Raw genomic sequence first — 14,610 nt, 5'->3', positions numbered from 1 at the left:
CAAATTCATTTGCGCAGCAATCATTCTTTCAAATAATGAAACTTGGGATGAACTCGATCCGACGGTCGGGAACAGTCGTCGAACAAGGCCTCTTCTTCTGTCTCTGGGAATCAGATGTGAAGTGACATAAATGCCCCTTTTTAGAGTTTGAATGTAAAAATACTCGCTTCTCCCAGCCTGAAGGCAGAAAAGTGCTCAGTATCACGAAGCCGTCGCTGCTTCTGCTGTGTTTACGTTGTCAAACAGAGTTTCCAGCTTTCCAATGATCTGACAAATCTTTGAAATAAACTCCCAGCGTTCCGTCCTCCGCCCTGGAATCGCTCCAACTTGTAGCGATAGAATCGGATTCAGATGTTGGATCTTTGTTGGCTCCGGGGTGAGCAGAGTCGCGGAGTCCTGCTGGAATCCGTTAGCACGCCGTTAGCATCTGGACTGAGGAGTAAAACCTTCCCATCCAGGAAACCTGCTCCTGGTCTCCGAGAACCTGGTCGAAGCTGGTCAGGAGTCCCCACAGGTGTCCGTCCCATCTGGTCAGAGTGGCACGTGGACGCTCCCCCTGCACCAGGACGTGTCGCCCCGGTGCGAGCGTGGTTTCGGATCTCAGAGAGGAATATTGCTTTCACATGTTTCAGCTGCTTAGAGGCAGAATGAATCATTGAAGAGATTAAGCCTGTGAGGATTAAACCCTCCTGATATAGCGTCGCACCCCCGTCAGGGAAGATGCGTCTGAACTGGGTCACATAATGGAACTATAAGGCTTTATCTAAAGCCGCCGCCTTCGTTGGCGCTTTGGGTTTCAGGGAGGCTGCTGGCGGTAAAGGGAACTACAGGAGGCATAAAAGGTGGCGCCGCCGTAGCTGCTGGCTAAAGGCTCCTTTAAGCTCCTGTTGATGGTGGAAATATATACAAACATCTGACGGGGGGGGGCAAGATGTTGTTATTGGATGGACTCCACAGATGAATCCCTCTCTGATTAGCTGCAGGATGCTAAATGATGCTAATGCGTCGATGAATGATGCTAATGCGGCGTTCCTGTGCGAGCGTCCCCTCCTGTGCGAGCGTCGCCTCCTGCGCGAGCGTCCCCTCCTCGTCCCGCCGTAGGACGACTCTGAAAATGAGATTTAAGGGCGGCGGCGTTGGATCAGCAGAAATCCAGCGGAGGCTTCAATATTTGCGGCTGATGTGATAAACGGGTTTGAGCAGCACAAATCTACTGCGCCCAGAGAGGGAAATGAGAGATGCTATCGTAGCGCTGCTGCCCTCTCCCTCCCAATCCCATATATATATTTTCTAAGCGACTTGAGAATGAAATGATGAGAGTGCTGGAATGAACAATGGATGTGCGAGTATCATCAGATATTTGAGTCGGGCTCCGGTCGTGTGTTTTATGCATGTACGCCCGCGATAACTTTGATATATTACTTTTTGAAATTGAGATGGAAGTCGGGGTGATGGATGGGACTGCAGATGACAGCTGACGCAGAATTCCACATCACTCGTGTCTGCATGTGTGTGTGTGTGTGTTTAGGTGCTACCTTTGATGTGGCCATGCGCTTCCTGTCGGAATGTCCTTGGAAGAGGCTGCAGGAGCTGAGAGCTTTGATCCCAAACGTTCCTTTTCAGATGCTTCTGAGAGGCGCCAACGCCGTCGGCTACACCAACTACCCTGACAATGCTGTGTTTAAGTGAGTCTCACTCACACACACGCGCGCACACACACTCTAAATGTTCTACTGTATAAGTGAACTTGCTGCTAGGGTGGGTAATTGTCTGCACGCTAACGTGCGCGCCGTTCGGCCTTTTGTGGTGTCAAATGGCTGCGTGGTGCATTCACGTGGCGTTGGTTTTTATCATGTTGTGAAGCACAACTTTAGTCAGGAATGAGTCCAGATTATGGTCTGTACACAAAAGGTAAACAAGGAAAATGATCAAATATTAAGAATAACATTGACAGTCAAGACGCTTAACCTCCTACTGGTGGTAAATGGAACTGCAACACGTCTTTTTAAGGCCTTATCGCATTAATCTGCGGAGATTTCACACACTGCTAGTTAGCGTGTTAGCATATGCTGGCCACATCTGTGGGATGGCAACATCGCCCGGCTGGCGACACCGAACGCAAGCGAAGATAACGTATAGAACACGACGGATGTACCTGCGAGCGCTGATGTGTGTTTATGTGGAAGCGAGCTCCCACGTCCAGCTGCTTCCTCTCTAAATATATCTGCTCCGTACGCTGCCTTCTCACGACTGGCTCTCATTTAGGTCAGGTCAATTTGTTTGATGTTTTCCTGTGGCTCCCTTCATGCCCCCGCCCCCCACACCCCCCCCCCCCACACACACACACACACCCCATAGCTGTAAATGTAACCCTACAGATGCTGGCGAGCAGATACCTGGAACGCTCCTCCACATACATCATTAGTGAGGACGCCCAGTTAGCATGCGTGCTAACACGCCTGGTGTGATTCCCAGCGCTTTAAATAAATTAGCAGTGGCTCTGTGACTAATGTACGGCTCCCCTCCTCCACCACACACCTCCCTTTTTAACTCCTCCATCATCAAGTCGTTTATCTCCACGATCATAACTCCTATTTTATGCCCTCATTCATCTCATCTCCTCCCTGTTTTAACCCCCCCTTCTCCCCCCACCTGCAGCCGCGTGGCCCTAAACGTCTTCATTAAGTAAATCAAATCACAGTTTATTGTCATTTAATTTAGGGGATTGAGGACTTGCACGGTCGCAGCAGCGAGGGCTTCGGCGAGACGCGGAAATTGAAAGTGCCTGGAATGGCGGCTAAATGGGCCTTTAAAGAAGTTTATGATCACGACTGTCTTGATTTAACGCCCATGAGCCGCTAGGTGGCACGAGCACGTGTTACAGCTTGGAGCTGTGATCCTCTAAGTGAGTCTGTTTATTTGACAACAAGGAGCAAATGTTGCATTGACAGTGACACCGGGAGAAGTCAGGAAAAAAGCCTGTTTACAAAGGCAGGAAGGAGGCTATAAAAGGAGGGATTTGCTAGCGGTAGCTTGGATAATAAGGCGGGTGTACATGTTTCTCCGCTGTTGTTGGCCCCCTGAGCCTGCCTCAGCTCACTTTTCACGGAAATGGCGAGAAACATATCTCCGCAGGTACGTGGAGGCGGCTATAAACGGCTTATCCGATTGTGCGTTATTATCCGCGTTAGCAGAAAGCTCACGGTGACGTGGGCTGACGTCTCCCTCCGCCAGGTTCTGCGAGGTGGCCAAGGAGAACGGCATGGACATCTTCCGTGTGTTCGACTCCCTCAACTACCTGCCCAACATGCTGCTGGGCATGGAGGCCGTGGGCGCCGCCGGAGGTGTGGTGGAGGCCGCCATCTCCTACACGGGCGACGTGTCGGACCCCATGAGGCAGAAGTACTCGCTGGAGTATTACCTGAAGCTGGCCGACGAGCTGGTCAAGGCGGGAACCCACATCCTCTGCATCAAGGTGAGGAGATGGAAGCAGCGCCGCTATAAAACATGCTAAAGCTAACAGGTGTTCGCTACTTCAGTTAATGCCTCCAAAACAGGCTGTTTCAAGCTGTAAAATACATGCAGCTGCTCATTTAAAGCAGCCGATTAGCTTCTGTAACCTGTTGTAGCAGAGTTGTCAGAAGCCTGATGAGCTATTGACGTTTTCAATAAGCGGCGTCACTCAGGTGTCATGGCGCCGTACCAACCCTCTATGCATAACCTTCGCGGCGCGTTTCAATTAGCATTTTAATTAGCAGATAAACCGCCTGCATGTTTTGCGTCTTCTGCTTCAAATGAAATAACTTGTAAACTGGAGCTCATTGAAGCAAATAAGACTGATAGTGCTGAGGCGGAGGACGTGTTTGGGAGTGTTTGGCTCGCGGCTAACATTTGAGCTAACATTTAATGATATCACCCAGCTCCAATTTTCCTAAATTTTCAAACATTTCCCTAAAGAAGATGCTAAAACGCCTAAAATCCTGGAGGTGCTTTTTTTTCTTCCCCTCCCCGAGATAAAAGCTCTTATCTTGTAATCTCTCCTCTTATTAAAATGCTAACGTGCTCTTTCTGCTTTCGGTTCTTATTTACTGATCCAATTTGACCAAATCAGCAGCACTTTGTGCGGCGTTCCAGCTCTCCTCCTCGGGCCTCGGGCCGCCGTCTCTCGTTAATGAGAACCCGAGCAGGTGTTTGAAATCAATCTTCTTTAATTCAGTCGTCCACAGCCAAAATTTCAATGTTTCACAGAGCCGGTTAGAACCACATTAAGGTGTGTGTGTGTGCGCGCGCGGAGGTTTTAATTTCAGGCTTTATTTAAATTCAGAGCAGAATTCCCAACCACATGTAAACATCTGCACCTCTGTCTTCCAGGACATGGCCGGCCTGCTGAAGCCAGAGGCCTCCAGACTCCTGGTCGGTGCTCTGAGGGACCGTTTCCCAGATGTCCCCATCCACGTGCACACGCACGACACCGCCGGGGCCGGCGTGGCCGCCATGCTAGCTTGCGCCGAGGCCGGGGCCGACGTGGTGGACGTGGCTGTGAGTTTGTAGAACGCGATGGTGCTTGGATAGATGTGTGATCCAGTCTGGAAGAGTCTCCACTGGATCTGGAACCTCCGGATGTATTGAGCCGTCTAATCTGAAGCTCCAGACCAGGTTATGGCCGCTGGAGTAGTGTTAAAAACCAGCACTGGCCCTGATGTTGCCTCATTACATCCTGGGTTCTAGTCCGGCCCCCAAGGGGGAGGCCATGGGTGGGGGGACGGATCAAGGACCGGGTTCTTTAGCACAAGTGAAAATGCAGTTGTGTGAAAGCTTTTCATTTTTAGTAAATGGCGATAAAACGACTTTGCTGGTCCACAGGTCGACTCGATGGCCGGGATGACCTCCCAGCCCAGCATGGGGGCCATTGTCGCCTGCACCAAGGGCACCAAATTGGACACCGGTGAGTCCCAAACAGCAGACGGCTGTTTTAGAAAGGTTACCAAGTGTGGAAAAGAAGCACTTTAATGGGCGCGGGGCTGCTAGCGCCTCCGCCGCGTCCTTAATGAGACGCAACATCTCCTCCATCACTTCCCATCTCCCTCAGAATCTCCTGCTTTGCAACGTGGGAGATCCCAAAAGCAAAATCAATCCAGCGCTCGATAAACCACAGAGCGCATCGCTAATTACTGCCCCCAGTCGCAGCCCCACGCGCTAGCACGTTAGCGAAATGAACAGTGGCGTTGGAGGGGCGGGACGGAGGCCATCGTTCCAGACACGCCCGCTCTCTTTCCCGCCCTCTCCTCGTCGACAGGCCGCCCCACCTGTGCTAGCTGTCCCACGGCAGCGGAAGCAAATGCGTTTTAGCAGATGGTTGTTAAACTGTTGTTTCAAATCAACGGCCGCTGGAGAAATTGGAGCTGATATGGAGTCGGTTGCTCGGTTACGTGGTGAGACGCATCTGGGAAAACTGTCTGGGTGGCGCTAACGAGATCCGATGGCTCATCTTCATCAGAACGGGCCAAAGTGCTGCTAATGCTCAGTCGCTTGGCAGCGCTAATGCGCCGCGCGCTGCAATAATCCACGCCGTTAAAGGAAAACACACAGGAAAGGCGGGTTTCTTGTCACGCTTGTTGGTTTGGGCTAAAACCGTCCATCTTCTCTTTGATGTCAGCTGCGTCTGCTTTGATGTGTGGCGTGGATCTTTGGCCCGGCTGGGACGAGGTGAGGGGTTTAGCTACTGGAACAGCGCTCTCTGCCGCCGCAGGGTCGGCTAAACAGAACGCCTGGTGTGAGTGAGCCCAGTCGTGCTCGCCGCCACCGATGTTTCACGCATGAGCTGCCAGACAGACGGCGTGTTGTCACGCTTCCAGGGCAGCTGCGGTGTTTTTGTTCCGCTAACATCAGGTCCTGGTCCCTCAGGGCGCCCGCTCCAAATTGAATGGGTGCCTCTTTGAGGCCCGTTGTTTCTGCCGCAATAATTAACCACCATACGGGATAAATGTGCCGCGGTGAAGAATACTGAGGGGCATTAGGCCCCGTTTGGCGTCTGGCTGCTTCTCTGAGAGCCCAAACCACCACGCAGCCGGTGCGGCGGATCAGGAGAAACCGCCCATCACTGACGGCGTGACAGAATATCAATTGGCCAGCGTACAGGCGTCGGGCGAAGGCGTCGGGGAGAGAGACGAGGTCATTCCTCAAGAGCGAGATGTCTTCAAGTGCACTGGATTATTCGTGGAATTTCAATTAGACTCACTCGACGTTCTCTCGCCACACACACACACACACACACACGAGCGAACGTCTAGAGCTGAACCTGCCTAGACGCCACAGCGGCTGCTAGCGTGTTTTAGCATCAGGCACTCGTTGCATCTTGGGTATCGCCTGTAGCGACGTTGAAGGGTGTTTCTTCCTGCGGACAGGAAGCGACGGGTTTGAACCTGATCCGAGCTCAGGGGGGAAGTGGAGGTTCGTGTCCCTCGGACAGGGAAGGAGGACGGTGTTTCCTTCAGCTTCGGCAGGCGGCTGAATCTGAGCGGCGTTCGTTCCGCTCCGCGCTACGATCCCGGCGGAGGCGGGCGGATACTTTTATGTGCTCACTTGATTGAAATGTGGCTTTTTCACGTGAAAATGGAGGGAGTCTGATTTTAAAAACCATCCTTTTGTCTGCGTCATCCCAAAGCTGCCTTTCACCGTCCCTTTAATTGGCACCAGCCCTTTAATAGACGACCAAGTGGTGATTTTATTAAATTTACTCTGATGTAACGAGGCGAGATTTAAATGCAGGCTGGGTTTTCAAGACCACTCAGAGCCCTGATAAAACACTTCTCTAGCCTGTAACTGATTTTTCAAGTGGCAACGTTTTCTTGATGACTAAGTTTTTCCACCAAAAAGAGGGAGGAGAAGCGCGTTAGCGCCTCAATCAGCCCGAACGGCTCTGCGTTATCTCAGCGAGAGGACTGGGGCTGGAATAAAAGTTACACCATTTAGCTAAAGTGGATCCGCGTTAGCTTTCATCGTCTGTGGCGCCTTGAGCTCAGGTTAGCGTAGCAGCAGCGCTGTAGCGGCGAGCTACTAAATGAGCGTTGTGTGTTTGCAGGCATCGTGCTGGATAAAGTCTTCGACTACAGCGAGTACTGGGAGGTGGCCAGAGGACTGTACGCGCCATTCGACTGCACGGCAACCATGAAGTCGGGCAACGCCGACGTCTACGAGAACGAGATACCCGGAGGACAGTACACCAACCTCCACTTCCAGGTGCCGCAAATGTGCAAATTCGGAGTCTCTGAGCTTGTTTAGACAAATGTGGCGCTCAGTCACCGGCGAATCATTCAATCACGCCATAATAACATAGCGCTGAGTCACCACGTGGCGGTTAACGTCACCGCCTGACATTTGAAAGTGAGAGGACGCCGCTACCCGATCTGGGTCGAGCCGTCCTTTTCCTGAAGAAAGAGGTTTTTGGCGGTCTCCTTCACGCCGTTGTTGCTCCCCGCAGGCTCACAGCATGGGGCTGGGAAACAAGTTCAAAGAGGTGAAGAAGGCCTACGTGGAAGCCAACAAACTGCTGGGAGACCTTATTAAGGTGAGCACAACACAAGCAGCAGAGCAGCATCAGAAGCAGCAGAGCTCTGCACGCACTCACGGTTCCCTTGTTCCCACTTTTGTCCCCTTTGGAATGTGATATTTCCCACCAGCAGCTGCTCAGTCGTCGGCCTCCGTTCTGCTTTTTGCTTCGTTATCTTTCATCACTCCCCCGGTCCTCCGGCCTTGATTATTTACCAACAGTCTTTTGGATTATTTAACTCTCGTTAGCATTCACTTCACGCAGCCACCGCGTTTTCACCTTTCTTGCATATTTGATCGCTTCCCTCCCGTGAGTACCCCCCCCCCCCGCCTTCCCTCTTTGAGTTCATCTTTTTTTATTTGTTCACCGTTTTATCCTTGGCCTCTCCCTGGAATTTGTGACAGACGTACAACTTAATTAGCACTCAGTTAGCATAACGCAGAGCGCATCGTTCACCCCCGTTAGCTTGTAGATAAACTGGCGCGTGCAGTTTTCGTCCGTGGAGGAAAAGCAGCCCCCCTGGGGCGTTAGCAGAAAAGCGACTCCCGCTAACTTAAGTTGTCAACGGAAGCATCTGTCACGTGAATTGTTAAAATCAAAAGTGGGGGGGGGGGAAATCAGGTTATCTAATTAATATTTGACTTCTTGCCGCTGAACCGACAAAACAGCTCGATTAAAAATGAAAAGCTCGTCGGCCTTGAATCAATTCCAGGCAACGTCAGAAGCAACTCAGGAGACGCTGCAGCTCGTCAAAATGTATTTCGCATCACGCCAATAAGCCGCCCTGTTTAATGGCTTCATGCTCATTCCAGATGTGCGGCAGAGGATAATTATGTTCCTCACAGAGCAAATTCACCAAATCTGACAAAGTCTCCAGACTTGATTCCCAATTATGAGGAAATTCAGAGCAGAGTCTCTCAGATTATTCCCCGGATTAATTCTAAATTAATTAGTCCGAGGTGGAGATCCGGCCCTGCGTGTTATTATGCAGCCCTACATTAGCATGGATGCTAAGCCCTTGCTGCAGTAATGGTGACAGATGATGAGATGGTGAATGGCAGCTTTTAGCTAAAAATGTCAAACTGCATTAGCGGGAGCGCCGGCCGAGCGCAGCTATTGATCTCCGAGATGAGGCGTCTGAGGGAATCTGCACTCCTGCTCAGTCATTCTGAAACGCGGGCTACGGCCTCGGACGCTCGCCTGCCCCCGATTCAAAGCTCTCTTTGACGTTACCGTACTGCTCCAGATGAGATGACGCTAGCTAAATTTGCCGGAGGGCCAAACGTGCATGAGCAGGTGCCTACGGGCGTTCTTTCAATATGCTGCCGGGCTTTGTACAGCAAAACGAAGGTTGGAGCTGATTAGTTCCACGTTCACATGTCGGATCCAAGCTAGCGTCAATATTTAGATGTTACCGTATTCGCATGCTAGGAGCGCCTCGTTTCAACCCGACTGTAGCTTCCCTGTCGTCTTTTCCTCCTCCATCGAGCCGGCTTTTCGCGGCTCGCTCTGTCACTTCTGTCGCGGTTAGCGTCGCCGCTCGCGCTGCCTGTCCCTCCGAGGTGTCGCCCTTGGGGATACAGATGACTGTAGCCTCAGTCCAGTCGCCTCTATCGCTCTCCTCCTCTCATCCTTCCGTACCTTTTCCGCTCTAGAAGCTTCCCGTCACCCTCCTTTTGTTTTTCCCAGATTAGAGGCCATGTTTCTCTAATCTCTCAACGCTCCTCCGGAGTTATCTCGCGTATCCTCTCGGTTCTCCTCCTCACACTGACAGGTACGACTCCTCACTGCGCTCCCAGGTTGCTGCATTACTTATTCCTCGTGCGTCTCGTGTACGTGCACGCGGCGCTCTAAAAATAAAACAAGGGAGAGAAACACACCTCGAAGTTGTTGCGCTTATCACCCGCTGGAGGAGTCGGTGCTGACTAGCTGTTAGCGTGTACGTGAGGCCACTTGAGATCCATAACGGTAGAGGAGGTGTTAGCGTGGTTTTAAAGCTCTAAGAGCTCGTTTGGAGCGCATGAAGAGCCGTGCATTAGTGAGGCGGCTGCACAGACGGCAGCATGAATGGATGGAGCCAGAGCGAGGGGGCGGACGAGGGTGATGATACGAGATAACACGGGAGGGGAGGAGATGAACCGCACCGCAAAGGGTCCGCAGAGATGGCTGGATAGTTTCAGATCGAGAGGAAAATGTAATAAAATTGAAAAGGTTTCTCTCTGTTATCAGTGCAGACGGATGGGAGTTAATTATGCTGAAGCGGGACAGCTGAAACGGAGATTTAGCGGTGGAGGGAGGACGCTTCATTAAGACGGAGGGAAAACTGACTCTGGAGATGAGGAATGTGCCGTCGTTCTGCTTCCTCCTGTTTCTTTTGTAGATGTGAAGCAAACGCGGCACCGAGCTTTATTCCATATTGAGACTCTGTTAATGGCCTCTCGGGGGAGTTGAGCCCATTCACGTCCTCCTTCTCCGGCTTGTCTGTAAACACTCAGGCAGAGTTAACGCCATCACCTCCAATTCACGGGCTGGAAACAATGACAATCTCCTGATTTTGTCCCCAAAACCAGGATTTGTTTGGGTCTGTCCTGAACTCAACTGGGATAAAGTAAAGCCGACGATTTGTGCAGGTGGAGACGTTAGCGAAGGTGACTAATAGTGACTTCTGCAGCACGTCCTCTGGTAAGAGGCTGCACGACAGGCAACAGATTGTGTCTGTGCTATTTTCGCTCAGTAGTTGGCATAAAAAGCGTGAATCTTGAGAAAATGGAGTTGTTTGGTGATAAACGTGTTATTTCCTGCATCCTGGAGCTAGCGTGTTGTCACATCCTGCCCCGCTGAGGGAGTAATCTTTGCACGTGTTCTTTTTTTGTTCCTCTGTATTTACAGGCAAAAGAAAACCGTTCGTTTTTAACCTTCCACCTTTGCTAACGTCTAGACGCTCCCGTTGATTACTGCAGAATAACGGAAGCTTGGTATTTGCATTCGGCTCCACTTATCAGCATAATTGTAATAGAGGCCGCTATTAGCATAATGACATGCTATTATTAATAGGAAAGAAGGAAATTAATGTGTGTTTCATCCCTCTTCAGTCTTGGGATGAGCCTGTTTGCACAGATGAGACCTGTCAGTGGATATCGTTAAAGTATTAAAGTACAGATGCACAAAGATTCCGACTTCTTCATCTCGCCGCCTGTGCTAAGAATCTGCAGGTTAGCTCAATGCTAAGGCTAAGAGCAGGATGTTTGTAGAGGAACGTCGGCGCGTCCGCCTTCTAAAACCAAACAGGAGATCCACCTGCCAGCGGGATCCGTATTGCTCTGCTCCTCATCCGTGTCCCGTCAGGCTAAACATTCTTCCTCCCGTCTCCCAGGTGACGCCGTCCTCCAAGATCGTGGGCGACCTGGCCCAGTTTATGGTGCAGAACAACCTGGGCAGGGCGGAGGTGGAGGAGCAGGCCGACGAGCTCTCCTTCCCCCAGTCGGTGGTCGAGTTCCTGCAGGGATACATCGGCATTCCGCACGGAGGATTCCCGGAGCCCCTCAGGTCCAAGGTACCGCTTTTCTTGTCTTCCTAAATGTTTGTGTCTTCATAACTGCCCCTTAAGCTAAGCCCCGCCCACTCTGTGGTACATTAGTGGCGTTCCCCGTCACCCACCAGCTCGCCTTTCACCCCAGGATGTTCTCCTAATATTTGGGATTGAGCCCCCCAGGAGATCCAGCAGACAGCTTCCCGTCTCCTTTAATCTCTCACAGCCATATTTAATGTGGCAGCTGCACTTTTCCTCCTTCCTTCTGTGTCTGGGCCCGATGAAACGCCGTATTCTCCGCCTCGCCACAGCCTGCGTGCACCATTCATGGAGCTGCACCGCGCACGAGAGAGAACCGGGCTTTCATACTCGTGCACGGAAATCTGGTGATTCACAATATTGAGAAAATGTGTTTACCCGATATGAAAGCAGCCGCTAAACGAGTCCTTTTAGTCACCGAACTCTGTGAAATATGGAATTGAATTCCGGAACTGAGCAGCTGTCTTTCATCAGCGCTGCAGTCGGGTCGGAAGTGTTTCTCTGCCACGTCCTCATTAGCAGGGAGCTAACGTCCTGACGGGGGAAAACCTGGGTCGTTTAAGCTAGCGGGAGTCTCGCAAGCAGCTCTGGCAGGTTCCCCCTGTTGCAGCTGCTTGTCTGGGGACAAGAGGGACAATTGGGACGTTTCCTGAAGCCCCACGAGGACGAAGACGGACCAGAGGACGGATCAAAAAGAGCAGCGGGAACGTGAGCAATGAAGACAAAAGGAAAGAAAATCCAGAAGCAACTGTTGTTTTTCCTTCCGTTAACACACACACTCTCCCTCCCTAGCTGTGTGTGTGTGGCACTTAGTGTGTAAGACGTTCTCAGAGGAGGCCACGTTAATGAGAAGCCACACACACAGTTGAGTCAACCAGCTCTGAACCGTTAGCTCTGTGACTAATAGCGCCGCGCTGGGCCCATTTGTCAGAAGACATCGAGCCACACGTGCACGTAGGACCACAAAGGCTGGTGAAGATGTCAATGAGGATCCTTTTATGCTAAACGTGTTTTTCTCCTTTTGATGGCGTGCAGAATGAGCCTCGGGAAGCTGTTCCCGGTTCTCCTCCTCACTCTCTCCTTTTGCCTCCAGGTGCTGAAGAGCCTCCCCCGTATCGAGGGTCGCCCCGGTGCTTCTCTGCCCCCCCTGGACTTCAAGGCCCTGGAGGAGCAGCTGCGGGCCGCCCACGACGACGACATCACCCCCGAGGACGTGATGTCGGCGGCCATGTATCCCAAGGTGTTCCAGGAATTCAAGGAATTCACCTGTAAGTTTGGGGGGGGTTCAAGGGTGGCGGACCGGGACAGACGAGCAGAACCTGCAGCTTGAATCTTTAATGAAGTCAGTTAAATTTGATGGGTTGAATAAGGAAGACACGCCGGGGCGTCGGCCTCATTCATATCATTCCTGAGGGAACTTTGAGTTTCTCCGCCTTAATTGAGCTGATGTGTTTTGTTTCCGCAGCCAACTTCGGTCCGGTCGACTGTCTCAGCACCAGGCTGTTCCTGGACGGACCTAAGATCGCCGAGGAGTTTGAGGTAAACGCCCGACTCCCCAGAACCGGCTGCACCGGATCACCGAACCGCGTTAGAATGCGCTCAGCACTAACGAGCGTTTATAGCATTATCCCGTTAGCGCGCTTGTTACACCTCTAGAGTCCAGATGTTATCGGGGGAATGTGGTTTTCCGCAGCTCTGCAGGTCGGAGATACTAACTCACTATCAAAGGTCCAGCCGCGGCGCCGCTGATCCGGCAGCCTTCCCAGCACTCAGACTCCGTGGTCTCCGGTCTCCCCCTAAAGCCGACGGCGTGACCCCGGCCTCCCCGAAGGGAAGCAGATGAGCGTCCGCGGAGGAATAGAACACACGAGCTGCGCCCAGGAATGTCGGATTCTCTCCGAGACAGGAGGGAAATTCCAGGCAGACAGTGGCGTGTGGTAGCAACATGCTAAGTGTTAGCTGAACAAAGAGGCTGGGAATGATCCCAATGAGTTGCAGCCGTTGTTGTTGGTATTAGCAGCCTTCTGGCAGCACTTCCCATTTTGACTTGAGCGCTGGAACAAAGACGTTTGCGAATCAACGTGGACGGAATATTTTGGACCCGGTTGTGAGTCGGAGAGGATGAGCCGACGTCTAAACAAACGGGTTGTTTTTGTGCACATTAACGCGGCGTCACTGTGAGCAGATGGCAGCCGTGCGAGGTGCTCAGACAGCCTGAGACGACTGTTGTGGAGTGTTTTTGTCTGCCTTCTGTCCCGTTTAATCCCAAATCCTAAATGCTCTGATGTTAGCTAAAGGCTAGCGTGTCGCACTCCTGCCAGATACTCACTCCAGGCTGCTGTTAATTGATTTTTATAGATTATGAGGAGTATGGAGACCCTGCTGTTCCACTGACATTATGGAAAGGCAGCCTCCCCCTTCACACTTCGTCATTCCATTAAATCAGACTGGAATGATGGATCAATTCATTCAGCCGAGGCTGGAGGGCATCGTTCCATCTAAATTTACCAAATCTCATCTCAAAAATGTTCCCGACGATCCTCAATGTGTTGGGACGGACAGACGTGCCGTTTGTTTTAAAACATGGAATTGGTAAACACCGTGCTCGGCCTGTCATCGACGCCCTCCTCCAGCGGAAGAGCTGCCAGTCAGGATTTTCCCAGCGTAACAGTTACCTTTCCCGCTTCCCCTCACGATCCGCCGCCTGTAGCGGCTGTTTATCTCCCCTCAGAACTCTCATCATTTTGAGAACACTCAGACGTTCCGCTTTGTCCCGAACACAAACGAAACAATCCTCCCTGTTGTCATGGCGATGGGCACCCCCCCCCCTTCCCCACCGGATCCAGTCCAATTAGTGGCGGGGAGGGAAAAACAGTGCAGTTTTCACTCTCCAGGCTGTGCAGAATTCCTCCAGGGCCGCAGCAACAATCTGATATGTGACGGACTTCAGGTGTCCTTCCGCATCCTCGGATCATTATGGAAAATTTCAGAGTGCGGTCGGAGCTGCCGCAGTTGGGAGAAGCCCAATTACCACTGCGGGGAAATGCCTGGGAGGGCCAGGGCGTCCTGTGTGAGGGCGGGGCTTGGTGACCTCTGGGCCGCGCTGACGACTCCGGACGCTGTCAATCAGTGACGCGTCAGTGACCCCTGGTGATCAAGTTGAGCTGAGTTAAGTTGGCGATGGCGGGCGAGAGCTTGTTTGGGTGGGATCTTGCGGCGCCATGGGGCAGAGCGCACGTATATCATGCATAATGCACCAGATGGTGTCGCGGAGGATCACGGCGCTCCGACGTGGCTTCAGCAGCCTTTTATTGATTTCAAATGCCTTTATGGAGTTTCTGACAGACTGTGAAAGCAGCGACGGACCGGCGCCGCACCCACGTGCAGCAGACACTAGTTGTTAATACCCCCCCCGTATTTCCTAATCAATTAGGAGCTTTAGGAAACATAGGACTTAATATCAGGTTTTCTCCCAAAAATAATGAAAGATCAG

At 51.9% G+C, this 14,610-nt stretch overlaps 1 protein-coding gene across 2 annotated transcripts in view; it reads left to right on the top strand.

Moving 5' to 3' along the window:
• The window catches only part of LOC130522403 (pyruvate carboxylase, mitochondrial-like), a 128,864-nt gene that overhangs the window by 111,572 nt on the left and 2,682 nt on the right, over positions 1-14,610 (top strand). For both annotated transcript variants that reach the window (XM_057026786.1, XM_057026787.1), the window contains exons 16-24: positions 1,529-1,685; positions 3,235-3,475; positions 4,372-4,539; positions 4,864-4,945; positions 7,082-7,239; positions 7,481-7,567; positions 10,923-11,102; positions 12,211-12,385; positions 12,583-12,656. In XM_057026786.1, the coding sequence (XP_056882766.1) occupies positions 1,529-1,685; positions 3,235-3,475; positions 4,372-4,539; positions 4,864-4,945; positions 7,082-7,239; positions 7,481-7,567; positions 10,923-11,102; positions 12,211-12,385; positions 12,583-12,656 (1,322 nt within the window). The remainder of the gene's footprint in view (positions 1-1,528; positions 1,686-3,234; positions 3,476-4,371; positions 4,540-4,863; positions 4,946-7,081; positions 7,240-7,480; positions 7,568-10,922; positions 11,103-12,210; positions 12,386-12,582; positions 12,657-14,610) is intronic.

The sequence above is a fragment of the Takifugu flavidus genome, chromosome 3 (assembly GCF_003711565.1).
Source record: "Takifugu flavidus isolate HTHZ2018 chromosome 3, ASM371156v2, whole genome shotgun sequence".
NCBI classification, from domain to species: domain Eukaryota; kingdom Metazoa; phylum Chordata; class Actinopteri; order Tetraodontiformes; family Tetraodontidae; genus Takifugu; species Takifugu flavidus.
Note: the sequence above shows the minus strand (reverse complement) of the source record. Positions and strands in the feature narration are given on the sequence as shown.